The 20,199-nt window shown below is 39.3% G+C and overlaps 1 protein-coding gene across 23 annotated transcripts in view; it reads left to right on the forward strand.

The window, feature by feature from the left end:
* Nucleotides 1–20,199, forward strand: part of FOXP1 (forkhead box P1) — a 631,238-nt gene that overhangs the window by 551,544 nt on the left and 59,495 nt on the right. For all 23 annotated transcript variants that reach the window (XR_002519830.2, XM_003894193.5, XM_017954274.3 and 20 more), the window contains one exon: nucleotides 19,209–19,313. Coding sequence is in view for 22 of the 23 variants with exons in the window: in XM_003894193.5 (XP_003894242.1) it covers nucleotides 19,209–19,313 (105 nt within the window). In the remaining variant the exon portion in view is untranslated. The remainder of the gene's footprint in view (nucleotides 1–19,208; nucleotides 19,314–20,199) is intronic.

Here is a 20,199-nt window from a genome sequence, read left to right on the forward strand (position 1 = left end):
AGTGTGTGATATTCCCCTTCCTGTGTCCAAGTGTTCTCATTGTTCAATTCCCACCTATGAGTGAGAACATGCAGTGTTTGGTTTTCTATTCTTGCAATCGTTTGCTGAGAATGATGGTTTCCAGCTTCATCCATGTCCCTACAAAGGACATCAACTCATCCTTTTTTATGGGTGCATAGTATTCTATGTTGTATATGTGCCACATTTTCTTAAACCAGTCTATCATTGATGGACATTTGGGTTGGTTCCAAGTCTTTGCTGTTGTGACTAGTGCCCCCGTAAACATACATGTGCATGTGTCTTTATAGCAGCGTGATTTATAATCCTTTGGGTATATACGCAGTAATGGGATGGCTGGGTCAAATGGTATTTCTAGTTCTAGATCCTTGAGGAATCGCCACACTGTCTTCCACAATGGTTGAACTAGTTTACAGTCCCACCAACAGTGCAAAAGTGTTCCTATTTCTCCACATCCTCTCCAGCACCTGTTGTTTCCTGAATTTTTAATGATCGCCATTCTAACTGGTGTGAGATGGTATCTCATTGTGGTTTTGATTTGCATTTCTCTGATGGCGAGTGATGATGAGCATTTTTTCATGTGTCTGTTGGCTAGCCCAGACTTTTAATGAGAATTAGATTACAGAGTGGGGTAAGCTTTGGATCAAGTCCAGATGGTAGCCTCCACTGGTTGTAGCTTGGGGCCAGACCTATCTGTTCAGCAGTAGTTTAGAAGAAGCCCACAAGAAAATCCCTGTTGCCAGTTCCCTTTGCCCTTACCTCATCTTTTTGCTGGCAGGGAAGTCAGGAGGTTAGAAACCAGTGATGCACAGTGGAGAATATAGAGAGCATGCTGGGCATGTCTTGTCAGGTGTAGGGGACCAGAAGGAGGACCAGGTGTGGCTAACTGCAGAGGCCTAAGATACAGGTGCTTATTTTTGCTCCAAAGCAGACTCTTGGCAGCATCACCTGTCCCATGTCTATCTGTCGGGGAGGTAACCTACTTAGGGCAAAAAACATTCCTGCTGAGGTCAGACAGAAGCACCCTGGGGGGTGAATCAGCATTTTGTACCCTAAACATGCTGCCTGGCGTTTGGCAGCCATCGTGCTTTGAAGAACTGTGATCTATGTGTCTGATTGCTTAAAACCAATCACTTTTGGGACTTAGAAGTGGGAGAAAGGATTCTCTCAGGGCCATGTGGCATGGTGCCATATCACCGCCTGCCATTCACACATGCAGGGAGGGCACCAGGAGAAAATTTTTTAAATACTGTCATGCCGTAAGGGAAGGGTTTATGGGGTTTTTTTGTTGTTGTTGTTGTTGTTTTACTGTTCACTTTGTGGGGTGATTAAACAAAAAACCTCAACCATTATTCTCTAACAGCTGTTGTGCCTTACCTCAATAAAGGGCCTTTTACCATAACACAGCATCGTTAGACTCTATAAATCTCTTTCTATTTATTGTGTTTAAATGATAAATGCTTTCCAATAAAATGATATCATTGGTCTGGCGAGTGATGTTCATTTTCTGAGTTACTCTGAAATGTAGTTGATTTGAATTTTTTTATTGGGATGTTGTATAATATGAATCTCAGCCACAGGCTATTCCATGTCTGATGTGCCAGATTTCCCCCCCAAAACCATCTCTGGACCCCCCATTTCTTTCACCTTGTAAGGCAGACATTCCTTTTTGATGCGCCGCTGCCGCTGATACAGGTTCTCTGCCAAATTCCTTTGTTGGCACCCAGGCATTTTGCAGGTATTTGTGCTTAAGTAGAAAGGCCTGTGCTCTCTCCTCACAAATGTGTCTTAGCTTTCCTTAACATTTATTCCACACCAAGGGTGTGAGGGAAAGCATGTGGCAGGAGAAGAATGAGAACCAGCCTTTTGGAAACTCTGATGGTATTGTCCATGGTACTCGGTTTTACTCTATTACCTATAAAAAGTTGTTGAATTACTCACCTTTACCACTTAAATTAGACAGAAGATTTTTCTTTGATGGATATTGAAACCAACCAAAAGTGCAAAGGGAAGTCAAGGGCCTTCCCTTTGAAAGGAAAAGTGGCTTGGAAAAGTCCTATTCTTATAATAAATGACAGCTGGGAGTCTTATGCTCTTAAGCCACTACTGGAGCCAGATGAGGGGGGACCTATGCTGGAAACTTAAGCGGATGTCATGTTCTTTTCAAGATTTGCAAAGATGTTTTTTTGCACGGTTATTCTGTTTTATTGCTATGTTCACACCAGTGTTACCCCGTAGCCTGGCTCCGTAGGTCTTTCCAAGGGAGCTACCACTCTGCTGACTGGCTCACTGGGGCAATGCAAATGAGTGTGTTACATATGTACAGCATTCCTAAAGTTCTTTATTCCATACCCCTTTGTAATCAGTCAAGGCCTAAGTATATTATAAACTATATTCTCCTCATTAAAACAATAGTGGAAGCTCACAAAGGGAAATTGTTAATATGTGTTCCAGCTTGTCACTTCTGCCTGTGTGAATAAAGAAGATAACCGTTCCTTTGGGAAACTATTTCAGGAATTGAGCAACAGATATGCTAGCCAGAGAATTCTCTTAACTGTAATTTTCCTTTTTGTGTGTACTCTAAAATAACATCCTGTTGGGCTCCTCAGTGCCACTGCACAGACAGAGCACAATTGCCACAGCCCAGGTGGTGTTAATATGGGACAATCCCCCCGGGCACATGTCGCCAAGAGTTGTACAGCTTGTTCAGTGTCTTCGTCCATATGGCAATCTGTCCCATTCACAGGAAGGCATCAGGGCTGCGCCGGGCGGGTACTGCGGTCAATGTAGTGTGAAGAGCAGGCCTCCACTCGTGCAGCCTCTGTTGTGCAGTTTGTTTTATTATAGATCTGAGTTATGACGCGCACACACTCACATGTACTCTCTCAACCAAGAAGAGACGCGAGAATAGCCGTGCTGGCTTCCTTTCCCTCCCCCTTTATTTTTTGAAGCACGTGGTTAACTCAGCAGGTGCAATTCTACTGCATGAAACATGATTGGTTCATGGAAAGTCAGTTAAAAACACACATCCACATGGACCTTTTTGGGTGGGTGGTTGTGTGTTCATATAAGGACTGCATGCTTGTGCTAGGATTCTTCTAGAAATTAGTGGGTTTTGTTATTCTCGCTCTCTCTTCCCCACCTTTAGTTTTTTGTTTTTTGTTTAGCATTTTCCACAGTGAAAACTGTTTTGGTTATCCAGTTTGGATTGTTGGCCTAATATTGTTGGTTTCGAAGTCTTAAACTGAAAGAAGGAAAGAGAAGAGAAAATCATTATCAGCCTCAGAAATCTGAGAGTAAAACATTGGCTGGAGGTGTGAGAAGTGCAAAGAATCAAGAAAACAGAGATTTCCCAGTGAATAGGGTGAAAAATAGGGACTTTTTTAAAAAAACCCTTTGGAAAATTCACCAGGAGGCAAAAAGCCTTCTCCATTTATATACCCAAGCCTTGTTCTGCTTTTGTGTAACTATTTGTGTTCTTGTTTGGTAAACAAACAGACCCCATAGCAACTGTAGCTGATGATATTTATACTACCTGTAAGACTTCCCTAAACAAATAGACAGACTTTTATGACCTTCAAATTTCATTCCTTTTATAGTCTTCAAGGAAATCAGTCTAATGGCAGGCTGGTCTCTCTCTTTCTCTCCGTTGCTTTTTTAAAAGTACTTTGAGGTATGTCTTTGAAGGAGCTTTTGTATATTGTGTATTTTACATCTTGGTTGTGAATGTCGAGTTTTTGAAGATGTACTATGGCAGAAGGAAAGAGAAACCTGAAGTGTTTGTCCAAATGATGTGATATTTGCTTTCAAAGGAGTTGTTTTAGTAATCAGTGGAATTCCGGGTCATACATCCAAAAAGTGAACACTCCACCAAAATCATGACCATAGACCCGAGAATGAGGCGGACATGTATGTCTATGACTCTACTTTCATGTCTGAAATATTGATAGAAACATTGTGGTACATATGAGCCCCTATATTCAACTTACATTTTTCCATATGAGTCAGATTTGTGACAAGAACAAGATGTCTCGTGTTAAAGATCAGTGTGAGAGAAAAATGGCAGTTTACTTTAATTAGAAAAAAATTGACACCAAGAGCTGGAATAATCCAGTGGCGTTTGAATAAATTAGAGGACTGTACAGACAGAAATAAAAAGAAACTCAACAAGGATAAATGGGAAGTTGTCCAAAGTGCAAGAAAAAATGTGTTCCTAAGTGGGACAGAAGTCACAGGACACTTCCAAGGTGTATCCATTCAACCTAACTTACCAAAGCTCTAACCACAGGCCAGGTGTGGTCCTAGTGTGGGAATGTATCTGTGAGCTGCACAGCCTGTCCTCAGGGAGCTGACCCTACAGTAGAAGGGAAATAGAACAAACAAATCATTTAAACAAGAAAAGAACTGTGAAGTTCTGGAAACAGAAAAAGTAGGAAAGGGGCTAAGTATAATTTGTGGGGCTGAGGTTATTGTTGGGGTTAGTTGGTCTGGCAAAGTCTGTAGGTGACCCTGGAACAAACGTGAATAAGAAAGGGAAGACCCCCTCCAATCTAAGGGCACATCAGAAGCAAAGGCCCTGAGGTAGAGGCAGACATACAAGATATTTGGCTGCGTTATGGACCATACTGGTTTCATGTTAAGCCACTGTGTTGTTTGGTGGTGGTTAGCCTCCTATCAGAACCCAACATGATTATCACAAAGTAGGTGTTTAATAAAATCTGCTGAATTAAAGGTAGAGAAGAGTTTAACCCAGTTAACCCAGTTTAACTCCAAAGACTGGACTGAAGAATGCAGGCTGCTCTCTACTTAAGTTACTTGAGCCTGGTGTGCCTCAGTTTCCCACCCCTGAATCAGGTATGCTGCCAGCCCTTACCTCATCTTAGATCAAAGTGCGAGGATTAAATGAGTTAATATATGTTTTAGTTGCTGAGCACATAGTAGGTGCTCAATAAATATTGACTATTGTTAATTATTATTAAAGCTATGTATTCATTCATACCACATGTATTGAGCATTTATTGTATACTAACACTGTAGATTCTGGGAATTAAAAGTTGACCACAGCGTAGTTCTTCCCCTTCAGGAGCTCATGGCTAACCAGAGAAACAAACATAGAAACAGACACTTGAAAGTCAGCATATTATTAATAACTATGGTGACAGAAGTATATACAAAACGTAACACACGGCATGACTTGTTAAAAATGGGCCAGGCGTGGTGGCTGATGCTTATAATCCCAGCACTTTGGGAGGCCCAGGTGGGTGGATCACTTGAGGCCAGGAGTTTGAGACCAGCCTGGGCAATGTAGTAAGACCCTGTCTCTACAAAAAATAGAAAAATTAACTGAGCATGATGGTGCATGCCTATAATCTCAGCTACTCAGGAGGCTGAGGCACGAGAATCACTTGAACCCGGCAGGTAGAGGTTGCAGTGAGCCGAGATCACACCTCTGGACTCCAGCTAGGGCGACAGAGCAAGACTCTGCCTCAAAAAAATAAAAAATAAAAATGAGCACCAGTGGAACATCATAGTGTGTGTATGTCCACCTGCATCTACCTCACATGAGATTTTCTAACACAATGAACTCTGTAAAGGAAAGGTTTTATCTCTCTTGTCCATTGCGACATCCCCACCACCCAGCACAGCCAGCCTGGCATACAGTAGGCACTAAATTTCATTGCAGAGACTACATGAAATGTTCAGTAGAAAGTGAACTAAGGAGATGTCTATACTTGCCACTCTTTGGCCACAGGTGCTGTAAGACAGGGGTCCCCAACCCCCAGTTCACAGACTGGTACTGGTCTATGGTCTGTTAGGAATTAGGTCACATGGCAGGAGGTGAGGCAGGTGAGCGAGTGTAATTCCATATATATTTACAGCCACTCCCCCTCGCTCACATTACCACCTGAGCTTCACCTCCTATCAGATCAGTGAGGCATTATATTCTCACAGGAGCATGAACCCTGTTGGGAACCGCACACACGGGGAATCTAGGTTGCATGCTCCTTATGAGAATCTAGTGCCCTATGATCTGTCATTGTCTGCCATCACCCCGCCATGGGACTGTGTAGTTGTAGGAAAATAAGCCCAGGGCTCCCAACTGATTCTATGTTATGGTGAGTTGTAATATTATTTCATTATATATTACAATGTAACAATAATAGAAACAAATGCACAATAAATACTATGTGCTTGAATCATCCCAAAACTATTCCCCTGCCCCCCCGGTTCCTGGAAAAATTGTCTTCCGTGAAACCAGTCCCTGGTGCCAAAAAGGTTGGGGAGCACTGCTATAAAAGAGCCTGGTTAGCTGTTGTCAATACCTGTAGATACTCCAAACCATGAGAAAATTTAAGTTTCTGCTACAAGTACATCTCAATCTTTAGCTTGCCTCAGAATCCCCCTGGAGGAATGGCTAAAGTACAGGCTACTGGGCTCCACCCTTAGTGTTTCTGATTCGGTAAATTGGGGTGGGGCCCCCACATTTGCATTTTTTACACAAGTTCCCTAGGACCTTACTCTGAGAACCACTGCCCTATAGCATCCCCACCTGGTATCCTTATGGTGTGACATTCTTCTAAAGTTCAAAGTGACGGATAAGTGATCTGGATTACCGTTACTTGGGAAAATTCAGGTTTCCGTGCTAAGACTCAACATTTCAGAGAGAAAAATTCTCAAGACTGTGGCCGAATACAAGCTATTTTATGGAGCAAAATTTAAAAAAAAAAATTTTTTTTTCAATTTTGGCCGTAATTTCATTTGTAAGGGCTCTAGTTTTGTCTTACTAGATTTTTTTGTGTGTGCTTCAGTTCTCTGCTCTCACTTTATTCCTTTCATCACCTGAGCTCCTACTGATACGTTAAGGCCCAGATCAAAGGTTACAGTACTTTGTGTTCCAGCCATCTGTTCAGTTATCGCTGTCTCCTCAACTAGAGAATTGGGCAGAACTCTTTCCAAGAACGAGAACTTACTTCTGGTTGTAGTCAGTGCCAGTGACCGCCAAACTTGATTTTTTACCCCATCAGTATAAAAATGTTAAATACATACCCCTACTAAGTGTATTTATTAATTATATACATGTTTCTAATATATATTACTTTCGTTATAAAAATTAGTGGCTAAGAGGGTGAGAAATGTGTGTCTACATTTTCAAGTTCTAATACTAATAGGTGTATACAGAAATCTTAATATTATGACTCATGTGTAATATCATATCTTAAATATATGACGTAGGTGATATGCATCCCAGTTTTGGAGACTGATCTAAGAACCCAACATGATTATCACAAAGTAATTGTTTAATAAAATCTGCTGAATTAAAGGTAGAGAAGAGTTTAAACCAGTGAATGTTAATGAGGTATCTTGTACTATAGAGAAATGAATGTAATTACATAAAGTAGGGAGTAATTCTAAGGAAACACACAAGCAAGTACCTGATAGTTTTGAGCCATTTTGTGTCTTTAGCTAACTTGTCCCTTCATCTCCTGCTTTCTGGTCTGGCCCTTGTGTATGGTCCTTCTACTTTTGAAGTATGATGTAACTCTTAGAATCTTTTGCTGACTCCCATAGAGTACTAGGGAGGGAAACAAAATAAGGATTAATATTGAAACTTTGTTTATGGTCTTTGGTTTTTTGGGGTGTCATTAGTTCCTCTAACATATGGACAAGGTTCCACATAGACCTTGTGACTCACCAGTGCAAACACACTTGCATTGACATAATGAGAATGCCTGCCTAATGGTGTTAATAACTTTTGGATTAGTGATCCCTATGTCTGTATTGACACAGTTGCTCACACCACTTTTTGGAAAGCATTCTGTTTTCTTAACGAGATCCCAGTGTTAATACTGCCAGTGGTAAACTCTTAGTTACAAACTCAGAATCGCCCTTACTGGTGTCAGAAACAAAAGCTGGACTGCTGCCTCTTCTTGCTCTTTTCCTTTATTTATTCCTTCACTCATCACCTTGCAAATACAGGCATTTTGTGCTTGTCATCACCTGCTCTCTTTGCTATTGCATTGTGATCCAAACACACCAACCAGCCTCAGATACTACAGCTCTGATTCTCTGCTCCATTCTCCTACTATGGCACATACATGCTCCTGGCATCTGGGAATCAAGATGGCACATTTTGCCCAGTGTGGCTGGAAAGTGGGGAGGTAGGGGAGATTGGTGGCATGGTTAGTGATGAAAATAACTGCCAGACTTAACTACCTTTCGTGGCACCTAGCCTCAGGTTCTTACCATGGGTAAAGCAGCCAATTGCTAGTCACATAAATAGCTTACAAATAAGATGCCCTTAAATCTGGAGGAAGAAGCTCTAGTCCTAAAAGCATCAGACACACCACACTGTGCTGTTGGGGCCTTTGTGGGTCTTTGACCCGTAAGTCCAGAATGACCCTGAGGCTCTGCCATCCCCTGTGAAAATTCAAATTAAAAAAGTGTGTCTTCAGAGACTTGCTACTGAGTCAGCGTCAACCTGCAAAGTTAACCCAGCTAGGGACTGGATCCTCAAGGACTACTTTATGAGCTTTTGCTTTTCCAAACTTGAGTCGTTTGAATATGCGCCCCATTGTCGTGAGGTTTGCCCTATCTGCTTATGTGATTATTTGTATTATTTTCTTTAAATCAAGTCATTTCTTAAATAAAATGAGCCTCATTCTAAGAAATTGTAACTGTGAAATCAGAAGTTGGAGACGCTAGATGTATTTTGGTCCATTACAAATTAAGATACATCTGCAGATCTTCAAAGTATGCTTTCTTGCTCCATTTGACATTGTGTGGACTCCATTGAGTGTGTGCATATCATGAGTTGGGATGTTTTGATAGGTTTTTCTCATTTTTTAGAGGGAAGGGACCTTGACTGAATATGGTACTGTGCCAAGTGCATGGAAACCCTGCCTTCCTTGTATGCCCTGATTTCTGATTTCCTAGGAAAAGCCAAGACTGTCACTTAACCTTCCTAAAAAGTTGATTCGTGACTCTGCTTTTCCTCACATACATCCTTAGGGATATGAACCGGGCTTAGAAGATACTTAAAGCAGACCTAGAGTTTGGGGACTGTGAAGTTTTGAGATGCTGCCAAACTCATTGATTCAGTAGTTTACTCTGGGATGTTCCTGATCAGTGTAATATCTGGTAAACATTAATCACTGACCATATCACCCAACAGATCTGTGCTGATGTAAAATTGTTGTTTGTTAAACAGAGACAGAAAGTGACCTTTTCCCTGTGCTAACTTCCTTCAGCCTTACCTGTTATGTTTCAAAAACAAAAAAGAAATACAGCCTTGCATTAATTTTTAAATAACTTTGAGCCAGCAAGCATTTCTGTGAATTTACAACTATTACTTGGTGAGGTTGCCCAGTGCCACCCCCTTGCGTATTTATCTATGTCCGTCCACCTTGCTTTTCAACCCATACTTTATAAAGAGGGCACCCTTGTGACTGTTTCTTTAAGCATAGACATTTTTAGATCAGATACAGAGCAGGGAACACCCAGGATCCTTAGTACTCAGTTATGGTCCATGACCCAGCAACTCTGGGGGCTTTTTCCCCGTGCGTAGTCATGCCCCACCCCACCACCCAGAACCACCAAATCGGATTTATATCTGTAGTAAAGTTCAAGAAGCACTACTCTAGGAATAGCAATGGGAAAGGAAAGTTGTATGCCCTTTTCTCCAGACGCAGTTCTTACAGTCTCTTAGGGCCCAGTCAACATTCTTTGAGTCATTCCTGCTATTCTCAATTTTTGGCTTATCTGCATGTACTTATTACTACTATCTACTTAATATTGTTCATAAGTTGTCTCGTTTAAATAGGTTGTGTAAAAAGTATCTACTGAGAAATCATGTTTCTGATGTCCTTATAAAACCTTTTTCCAACGCAGATGAATATAAGTTCAGAACTATGAAAGTGAGGGTTTACCATGCAAACCCACCCAGCACACCACTAGTGGACCATTCTCTGAGAACCACTAGAGAAAAATAACTCTCTATTTCTCCCAGCATAATTTGCAAATCAAGAAAGAAGGGGGGAACAGAAACCAACTCTGGACATAAATGGTTAATAGCTTGCATTTCAGATGTAAAGTTAGTTAAGGTAGTCCTCACATCTCGGAGCACAATATTGAGAGCAGATAATAACAATAATCTCTATCACTGTTTAAAAGCACAAATCTGGCACTTAATAGACTAATTCACAGTCACTCCAATTGCAAGTTTTACTCATGAATATCGTATCACAAGGGAATGTGAAATCCTCTAATTAAACATGATTTGAAAAGCAGCAGAAAATTGAGATGATGAGCGTTCTGGGGAAGGAGAGTCAAGGATTCCCTGCGTGAGAGAGAAAGAGAGAGAAGCATGTGTGTTTGTTACAGTTTGTAGAGAACTCCATCCTTATTCATTCTAGGGTAGGCCCTTTAATAGGCTTTAATAAAACACCCTTCTCTTTGTGGGAGGATTACAGGACCCATTGTCAACTTACTTTTGGAAAACTGATTAATAAACATGTAGGGTGGTGTTTTTCTGCAGTGAGTGAGAAGTGAAAATTAAGGCAGTGTGCTAGAAATGCAGTGTCTAAGTTGTCTCCCAACTCTTCGGTGTGAAATAAGAAGCCCATCTGCTTCTCAAAGTGTTTTCAGTGACAGTTGAAGGAGAAAGGTCATTTTTACAAAGCTGCCAGGGAAACGCATGCGGCGCTTGCATCGTCGTTTCTCCTTTTCCCACGTCTCATCTGCTCTTCTTCGGGCAGGTGTAAGACCTTTTCCCCCTGATGCTATAGTATGGAACGTGAAGAAACTCTACCTGTTGTTCTGTTTTCTGCAAGAAACTGTGATTGGACTTCCAGCTGATTTTGAGGGGCTATACAATAGTATGAAAAACGCCAGAAGAATAAACTGTAAAGTGGAAAATGGTACTAAGTATTTCAGGAATCATGTCTTTGAGATTGGGAATCTACCTTGTTCTTAGAAGAGGTCGTTGCGATCAGGATTCAAGGCCAGCTTGTCTAGTTTGGTATCATGTTGTGTGACTGAGCATGTTTCATTTGCGTTAATGATCAAATATTTCACAAATATTTGATAGCAATCAGTTTTTGTAAATTTAATAATTTCAAATCAGAAGTCCGATTATATTTTCAGATATAACCTCATCACTCGAATGTTCTCAGATCAAATTCATATTCCCATCTTCAAACCTAAGAAGTAAGTGATATGGTTCGGTACAATCTCATTGAAAGTAAGACATGATAACAAAGTCACAGGCAGGGAAATGTGGTAAGAACTAAAAAGTGAAGAGAGAAAAGAGAAAGTAGGATCATTTTGTATAAGCTGTCATTGAAGCTTTTACAAATAAATGTAAAAGCTTTAAAATAGTAGTGGCTTCCATCGATGCATGCCATTGTAGCTTAAGTGTAACTTAGAACACTCTTTATTAGTGATAGGGCTAAAACTGTACATGAAGAGAACAGCTTTCTAGAAACCCAAGGTGTCTGATTTAATGTCATGTTTCGGCTGGGAATAAGCAGTCTCTTACTGTTCAGACAAAAATCACAGGCTGGGATGGACCTGAAAAAGGAGGATTCGGTGGCTTACAGTGTTGTTAGGTTGACTTAGAGATGGACATGGGACCAAATAATTTGGAAGGATAACAGACAGAGAGACATAGAAGTCTTTTGTCAACAAAATGGCCTTTCTGGTGAGTATGCTCGGTGCCTGTCTCAGGCTCAGAGTTCCATAAATGTTGGCTAAATGGATGAAAGTCCTAAATGGTGGGAATGAAGAAGGTGGCCAGTGGGGAAGGGAGGGAGGCAGAACAGCTTTTAAGTCAAAGGAGGTGGGAAAGGGATGTATAGTGCTTTTTGGTTTGTGTATTTGCAGTTGGTTAGGGATGAGTGAGAGGGGAATAGCAACCAGCTCCACAGCCGTGATGAAGACACCGATGCTCCTTCCTGAACAGCTTAATTCACTCCTTTAACAGATATCCATTCAGCACCTACTCCTTATTCATCTTGTCAGTACCAGGATGTGCCATTGGTGCCTATTCCCTGTTCCATCTGCATATCCTTGGTGGAAGTTTGGTGGAGGTTTTACCACTGGGAGGAGCTCTTGTGTGATTCTCAGTTTTCAAACGAGGGAACTGGAGGGCAGAGCAGTGAAAGGACTTGCCGGATTCCTGGTTACAAGCCGAGCTGTCATGACAAATGAGGCCTCCCGACACTGCACTCCCAACCCTTCCTATAGAGAAATAGCACTGGCCCTCAGGAAAAGGAACAGTTATACTCCATTTACATGTTAAGCAGAGAAAGCCATGTAGCACATTCTGCAGAGGTTTTTCAGTACACAAAGGATCAACAGGATCTGGGAAACAAAGTTTCCCCTAGGCACTTATTCTTCAAAAAGTTCGGCTGCTAGGGTTTTATTTTTATTAAAAATCTATCTCTCCTGCTACCCGTCAAACCTCAAAAGTTATTTTATAGCTTAATGTAATTTTGAAAGTTGTTATATAATTTTAACTATAAATTCTTTTGAAAACATGAGCAGTATGTTGGGGAAAAAGAAATCTAAGAAAAGTGAAATTTAAAAAATGCCAACGCTTACATTTACGTTCATTTTGACAAAAGTATCAAACCATTCATTGGAGGTAGAGTAGTGTTTTCATCAAACGGTGCTGGGACAACATTTAAAAAAATGAAGTTGGACCCCTGACTCATATCATATGCAAAAATTAACTTAAAACAGACCGCAGGCTTAAATGTGAAAGCTAAAGCTATAAAGTTCTGGGAAGCAAACCTAGAAGTAAATCTTTGTTGCCTTGCATTAGGGAATGGTTTCTGAGATGTAACACCAAAAACAGAAGGAACCAAAGGAAAAATATATAAATCGGACCTCATCAGAATTCAAAATGTGCTTTAAAGCACACCTTAAAAAAAAGTAAAAAGACAACCCACAAAACAGGAGTAAATATTTGCAAAAAGACAGCCCAATTAAAAAATAGGCCAAGGCTCTGAATAGACATTTTTCTATAGAAGATACACACATGGCAGTAAGCACATGAGAATATGTGCAGCCTCATTAATCATTAGGGAAATTCAATCAAAAGCACAATAAGGTACCATTTCCTAGCTGTGAGGATGGCTGGAATAAAGATACACAACAAGTGTATTCGCAAGGACATGGAGAAATTAGAACCCTCACACGGTGCTGGTGAGAATATAAAGTGCTTTGGAAAGTGGTCTGAAAGTTCTTCCAGATGTCAACCGTAGAGTTACCATAGAACCCAACAATTCAACTTCTAGGTAGATTTCCCCTAAAATTGAAAACAGATACTTAAGAGTACATGTACGTACACGTTCATACCAGCAATACTCACAATAGCCAAAATGTGGAAATAACCCAAATGTTCATCAACAGATGAATGGATAAATGTGCTATGTATGTACAATGGAATACTATTCAGTTACAAAAGGAAATAAAGTACTAGTAAATGCTACAGTGTAAACGAATGAACCTCCAAGGATTATGGGAAATGAAAGAAACAAGGCAAAAAAGAACATATACTGTATGATTCCCTTGATGTGAAATGTCCAAAATAGATACACCTCTAGAGACAGAAAGATTAGTGATTGGCGGGGGCTGGGAGTTGGGAGGAAGTGGGGAATGACTGCTAATGGGTACAGGATTTCTTTTGAGGAATGATAAAAATGTTCCAAAAGTAGCTGGTGATGATGGTTATACAACTCCGTGAATATTGAATTATGCACTTTAAATGAGTGCATTGTATGATATGTAAACTATAACTCAGTAAAACTTGAAAAATGTATTTCCACAATTTTGAGTGAGTAGAGAACAACCAACGTAGTCTTCTATAATTTAATTTATCAAATAACATGCCAGTGAAATAAAATACAGTTTATAATCTGGGCAGGATTTCCTTTTTTTGGTGTTTGTGGGGAGGCATAAACCCTAATGGGCACAGATACATGTAGCCTTTTGCTACAGATAAATCGGAAATTTGGAGAGGAGGAAAACAAAGGCAAATTTGGAAAGAGGCAGATTTGGAAAAGGGAAGAAAAATTCAGGGGAAACATAAAAGACAGACATGAGAACTTGGGTCAGTGCACAGGAAAAGCTGGGAATCTGCCTTCAGGTAAAGGGAAAACTGGGATTTCAGTTGGCAGGAAATGGCTTGGCAGATACCAAGGTCACCCTTCGCTTCATCTCCTTCAGAAATTCTTCCCTCTTAGTTACCACAGGGGAAATTAGCTTACAGGACTAACAGTGTAAGGATTACTAAAGACTGCAGACAGCAGAGTTGAGACGTTGTCCTTATTTAGCAGGTGGATTTAATAATTCCAGTTTGAAGCTTTGGTTAAGTAGTGACCTTAGGAATGTAACCATGAAATGTCATAAGGAACCATAACCATTATATAAAATTGTCTCAAAAACTAAGGTCAGTGTTGAAGTGAAGACCTTGGGTGGTATACTTTGATGCAGAAAAAAATAAATAGAAGAAAATATCCTACTTAACTGTCATTGAAAATGACACCCTTATATCCTACTGAATATATACTGGATTTGGTATCATGTAACATCAGAAATTATTACATATTTATATGTAATTATACTTTTCATGCAAGTTGGTTCTTTCTAATCTGAAATGCTATCACTATTTTTGTGTTAAAATTATATTTAATTTTTACATATCAAGGATTATCAAGAAAAATTTAAATTAACTGGCTTTTCTCAAATGCATACTATCTGTGTTTTATATATTCAGAATAAAATTAAATAATAGAAAGTGTCATAACGATAGTTTCTCATGTAGCTTTGCATAATTCTGGTCTTTACCTACAAGACTTTTTTTAAAAAGGCAAACATCAGTTGAGTGTATATCCACACAGAAATGAAATAGAACAATATATTTACTGTCTGTTCATTCATAAATCCACCTAACATTTATCAAGCCCATGTTTTTTTGTTTTGTTTTTTTGGTTTTTTTGGGAGACCGTGTCTTGCTCTGTCATCTGTCACCCAGGCTGGAGTGCAGTGGTGCGATCAGGCTCACTGCAACCTCTGCCTTCCAGGTTCAAGTGATTCTCCTGTCTCAGCCTCCTGTGTAGCTGGGACTACAGGCGCCCGCCACCTCGCCCGGCTAGTTTTTTTGTATTTTTTAGTAGAGACGGGGTTTCACCATGTTAGCCAGGCAGGTCTCAAACTCCTGACCTTAAATGATTCACACACTTCAGCCTCCCAAAGTGCTGGAATTACAGGCGTGAGCCACCGCGCCTGGCCTCAAACTCGTGTTCTGTTGGAGGTACTAAGTTTGTGGAGCTGAAAAAGTGATCCCTGCCCCTAGGAATATTCAACCTGGGAGTTTGTAGTAAAATACACCTTATTAAACAATTGACCCTAAAGTTTTAGAAGTCTAATTTTGGCAAACATGTTTAAGTCTTTAAAAAATAAAACCTATCTATTTTCATCACTGACCCTGGCAGCTTTTCAGAAATGATACTTTACACATTGGTGAGTTTACCCTTGAATAATTTACTTAAATGATTAGACTTACTGCTTTATTTTACCATCAGATGCCCAGATCATCCTTTTCCCACCATGTTTCATCCTGCAAATGTAGCTCTAAATTAATTCAAGATAGAAACATTATTTTCCTCATTTTTATTTCCCTTCTTGTCTTTTTTGGCACGACCCAAAAGGCAGCAAGAATATAAATGCTTGTTCCACTTTTTTGAGAAAACAGAAAAGCTCCCATTCAGAGGGGCAGCTGGTGTTGTCCAATGATGCTTCATACAGAACGACTGCAAAGCTAAAAGCGAGACCCAGTCACACGTGCAGCGGGTGTGTGGTATTCACTGTGCCACTGTTAGAGCACATGGCAGACTGGAAATCAAGTCCTGCATAGCACTTGATTCTTTTCCTACTGCATACATATATGCAAACACACACATGTGTGCAAAAAAAATTAACAATTGCACAGCAACAGTTCCTACAATGTGCAAAATTAAAACTTTAAAAGATATAAAAAGTATGGTGAAAACTGAGTTGCCCTGCTACTCCTGACTCCCTGTACCCCTCCCCAGAGCCAACAGTTGTTCCAGTTTCTTAGGTATCTTTCCAAAAAGATGCTAGCAAGTCACCTCTGCCAGCTTGTTCTCTCTCCTTCCAAAGCCAAACACTTTGTGTCAGACAATTGTGTATTTTAAAGTGTCCAGTTTTATGTTAAACATGAAAAGCAAATGACAATAGTGTGTCCAGTATGTTTCCATTTTCTAAAATAATAACGTGTTAGAAGAGAAATGCAATGTAAACCAGAATGGTAAATGATGCCTAGGTTGGGGTGTGGGGGTGCACTTCCTTCAGGAGCCACTGCAGTTTAATATGTGAACCTGTAAAAACAAGAGCATGTAATCTTTTCATAATAAAGAAATTTTTTAACTGAGAGACAGATTCACGAGCGGTCTTCTGAATGTGTAAATGTACCCGTGTGTGAAGAGTATGAGTTTCTTTAGACTTCGGTTACAACTGGTTGCCTTCTAAGGCCCTAGTGAGTCTTTATCTGCCCTTTGAAGTAGTGATAACAAGTTGAACTAAAAGTAAATTCTTAGACGTGAATAGTTTTTTTTCGGATCTTGGATCCTTCACAAGTAAGTTAACTAAAAACAGGATGGGGAACAGCAAACATCGTGTTAAATTCTACACATTTTATTTAGAGTCCAAAACCCTGCTAGTCAATGCATATTATTATTTTCTCTTGTATTATTATTTTCAGAACACCGCCAGCTTAACCCAGGAAGCACAGCCGTTTAACCATTTACAGTTCTAACTAGTAATATTGATTTTTCATCCTAACTAGTTCAGGCTCCTCGTTTCCAAATAGAAAAAAAATCACACAAAATATGTATACTGGCTAAGAATGTACTCGGCATGTAGCATTTTTCAAGAGCAACTTGATAGAATAATCACAGTGTTAAATTTTGGTACTCATTAATTGAGTGATTCTGTTTCTCTGAATGTATCTTCTGGTAGCAGTCAGTTGTGATACATTGGGATGTTTAAGCTGGTAAATTTTATTTCTAACATTATTTACAAATATAACAAACATGAAGAGAAATTCAACGTCCAAAATAGAGGAATGATTAAATTTTGGCATATAATTAGAGTTAAGATGGCATGCAATGGACTATTACCCATCAGTAAGTAAGATTTTTGAAGATGAGTTGAGAACATGAGAAAGTATTTACACAATTATGTTAAATGTAAAAGAATGATACAAATATTCATGCCTTACCTTATCAAGTGTGTGTGTACTTGAAGGTAGTTTTTTTTCTTTTCAGGATTTTCAAGTTTTCTACAACAAAAATATTTTACTCTTTTAAAGTTACAAGAATAATCTCAAAATTGCTAAAGAAAATAATTATTAAAGTTGGGATATTTTTCTTTTCTTTTTAAGCTGTGGATTAAGTTTTCTTTTTAAATGATTTTCTTCCCCCTTAGAATATCTGAGAATTCTACTGTTGAAGTATTCTTTCATTTGTAATACTGTTAATAAATTTTTAAAATTCTTTTTTCATACTATCTATTTTATTCATTCACAGATCTGAAGATGAACACAAATAGGTAGTAATTCTTTCCTTGAGTCCAATGCAGTTTTACCCTCCTAACTGCTTAGAGAATATCCTTTTATTGTTTAGCTTGATAAATCTCACTATAGCTACTTGAGTTCCCTTGCTGTCTTCCTTTCTTGTATGAGGGGCACCTTTCTGTATTTTTACAAGTTATTTTTCTACCTTTTAAAAATTTTTTCTTTTGTTTTTTGTTTTTTTGTTTTTTAATTCTAAGACCTATTTTCTGTGTTAGGACAAAATAGCTTGTTATTATCTTTAAATTGTATTAGATTTCCAGCAAAATTATTCAAAAGTCATAGGGAGACGTAGTGATCTTTGATCAGATGTAGTTCTGTGTGTCTGTGTGTTTACTTTCGAGGCTTCTTGGTTTGTGTTCGTAATACACTTACTGTGGATTGTCTAAGTCAGGGACAAGTGGCGTTTGTGTACATCTGCTCTATGAATGTAAATTGATAAGATACATGAATATACATCCTGATGGCAATATGAAATGAAATACAGGCCTCTTGTGTGTGTGCGCGCGCGCGTCTGTGTACGCGCACGTGTGTGTGCTTGTGTAATCATCGTTCACTGTGCTTGAAGTTCAAAGTCAGGCTGAGACAGTCGAGTAAGTTGCAAAATAGCCCTTCCCGGGAAGGGAATGCACTTGAGTACGAAACAGAACTCTCAATGTTAGTTTTACATTTCTATCTGATGGAATTTAAGGTTATGGAAACAACTGTAAAAATAATTTGTCTGAAAGAAGTCTGGATGCAGAAATATAATAGAGAAAATATTTGAGAATATGGTTCATCAGCGAGTGCAACAGATACTGTTCCCCGAGCACCACATGGTGCGGATCAAAGCATCCCATGACTTGGATCCGTGTGGCCAGATCATTACGTATTGATTGGAACCCCACTGGAGGATTAACCCCTTCGTGTCCATGCCAAATTTTCTCTCACTCTTGGTGTTAGGAATTTTAGGAATATAATCTTCTTGCCATTATTAGCTTTTAAAAAAAGGAATCATCTGCTTGGATACATTTGTCTTACTAAATTATTTTGGTATTATTCTAAATTATTTAATTGTACTCTTCTTTGCTAGATAAAATTAACTTGGGAAAAATACGTGATTATATGAAAGCAGTTTCTGGGGGAAGGGAAGGGAAGAAAATGGGTAATATTCCTTGTAGATATAGCAAGAGAATCTCAAAATCAAGTACAGATTTTGTAATTTTCATTATGTAGATTAAATAAGTTCTAGCTTTTTAAAGACTCCTTCGCAGTCTGAGTAAAGAGCTTCGCATCTAACAAAAGCCGGTCAAACACTTTTTCGTACATAGATGTACATTTCTAACATTTGACTAAATACATTTAGGTACAATTTAATTCTTGCTTTTAGCAAACAATGCAGAATTAATTAGTCAATTACACGGGATGGGGGAAATCACAGATTTGTCTTGTCCACATTTGGCCATGTGGCTCCTCCTGCCTTTTTTATCCTCGTCTGGTGGAATGGTTCTTGGCAGCAAATTCATTCTCTGGTCTTCTGTGTGTTTTCTTTCAGTTTGTCCCATGAGGAGCACCCCCATAGCCATCCTCTCTATGGACATGGTGTATGCAAGTGGCCAGGCTGTGAAGCAGTGTGCGAAGATTTCCAATCATTTCTAAAGTAAGAATGATTTTATTTTGTTTTCTTCTTTTACACAGCCAACACCTCCCACTGTTCATGCTTTGCTCATAAAATGCCTTTTTGATGGAGAGTTTCACTTCAACCCTTTGAGAGTGGACTCTAAATCACAAGGTCTAGCGCACTGTCATAGGAATAGTTACAAAATCTATTGAGGCTTGTACTACAATGGGAAAAAGACTTACCTCCAAAGGTGTAAGTCTCAGTTAGAGCCCGTATTTACCCATTTTTCGGAATGACAAGGATTTAAAAAGAAAAAAATGATCCCAGTATTAAACTTGCAGTTATTTAGCGCTTACTTTTATCTTGTCCTTACATATAAAATCAATAACATATGCACTATACATAAAAATATATATATATTTTTGTTGTTGTTGTTGGAGGTGTCATCTTTTTTTTATATTATACTTTAAGTTCTAGGGTACATGTGCACAACGTGCAGGTTTGTTACATATGTATACATGTGCCATGTTGGTGTGCTGCACCCATTAACTCGCGATTTACATTACGTTTATCTCCTAATGCTATCCCTCCCCCCTTCCCCCACCCCACAACAGGCCCCAGTGTGTGATGTTCCCCTTCCTGTGTCCAAGTGTTCTCATTGTTCAGTTCCCACCTATGAGTGAGAACATGTAGTGTTTGGTTTTCTGTCCTTGCTATAGTTTGCTCAGAATGATGGTTTCCAGCTTCATCCATGTCCCTACAAAGGACGTGAAGTCATCCTTTTTTATGGCTGCATAGTATTCCATGTTGTATATGTGCCACATTTTCTTAATCCAGTCTATCATTGATGGACATTTGGGTTGGTTCCAAGTCTTTGCTATTGTGAATAGTGCCGCAGTAAACACGTGTGTATGTGTGTCTTTAT

This window comes from Papio anubis, chromosome 2 (assembly GCF_008728515.1).
Source record: "Papio anubis isolate 15944 chromosome 2, Panubis1.0, whole genome shotgun sequence".
Lineage (NCBI taxonomy): Eukaryota > Metazoa > Chordata > Mammalia > Primates > Cercopithecidae > Papio > Papio anubis.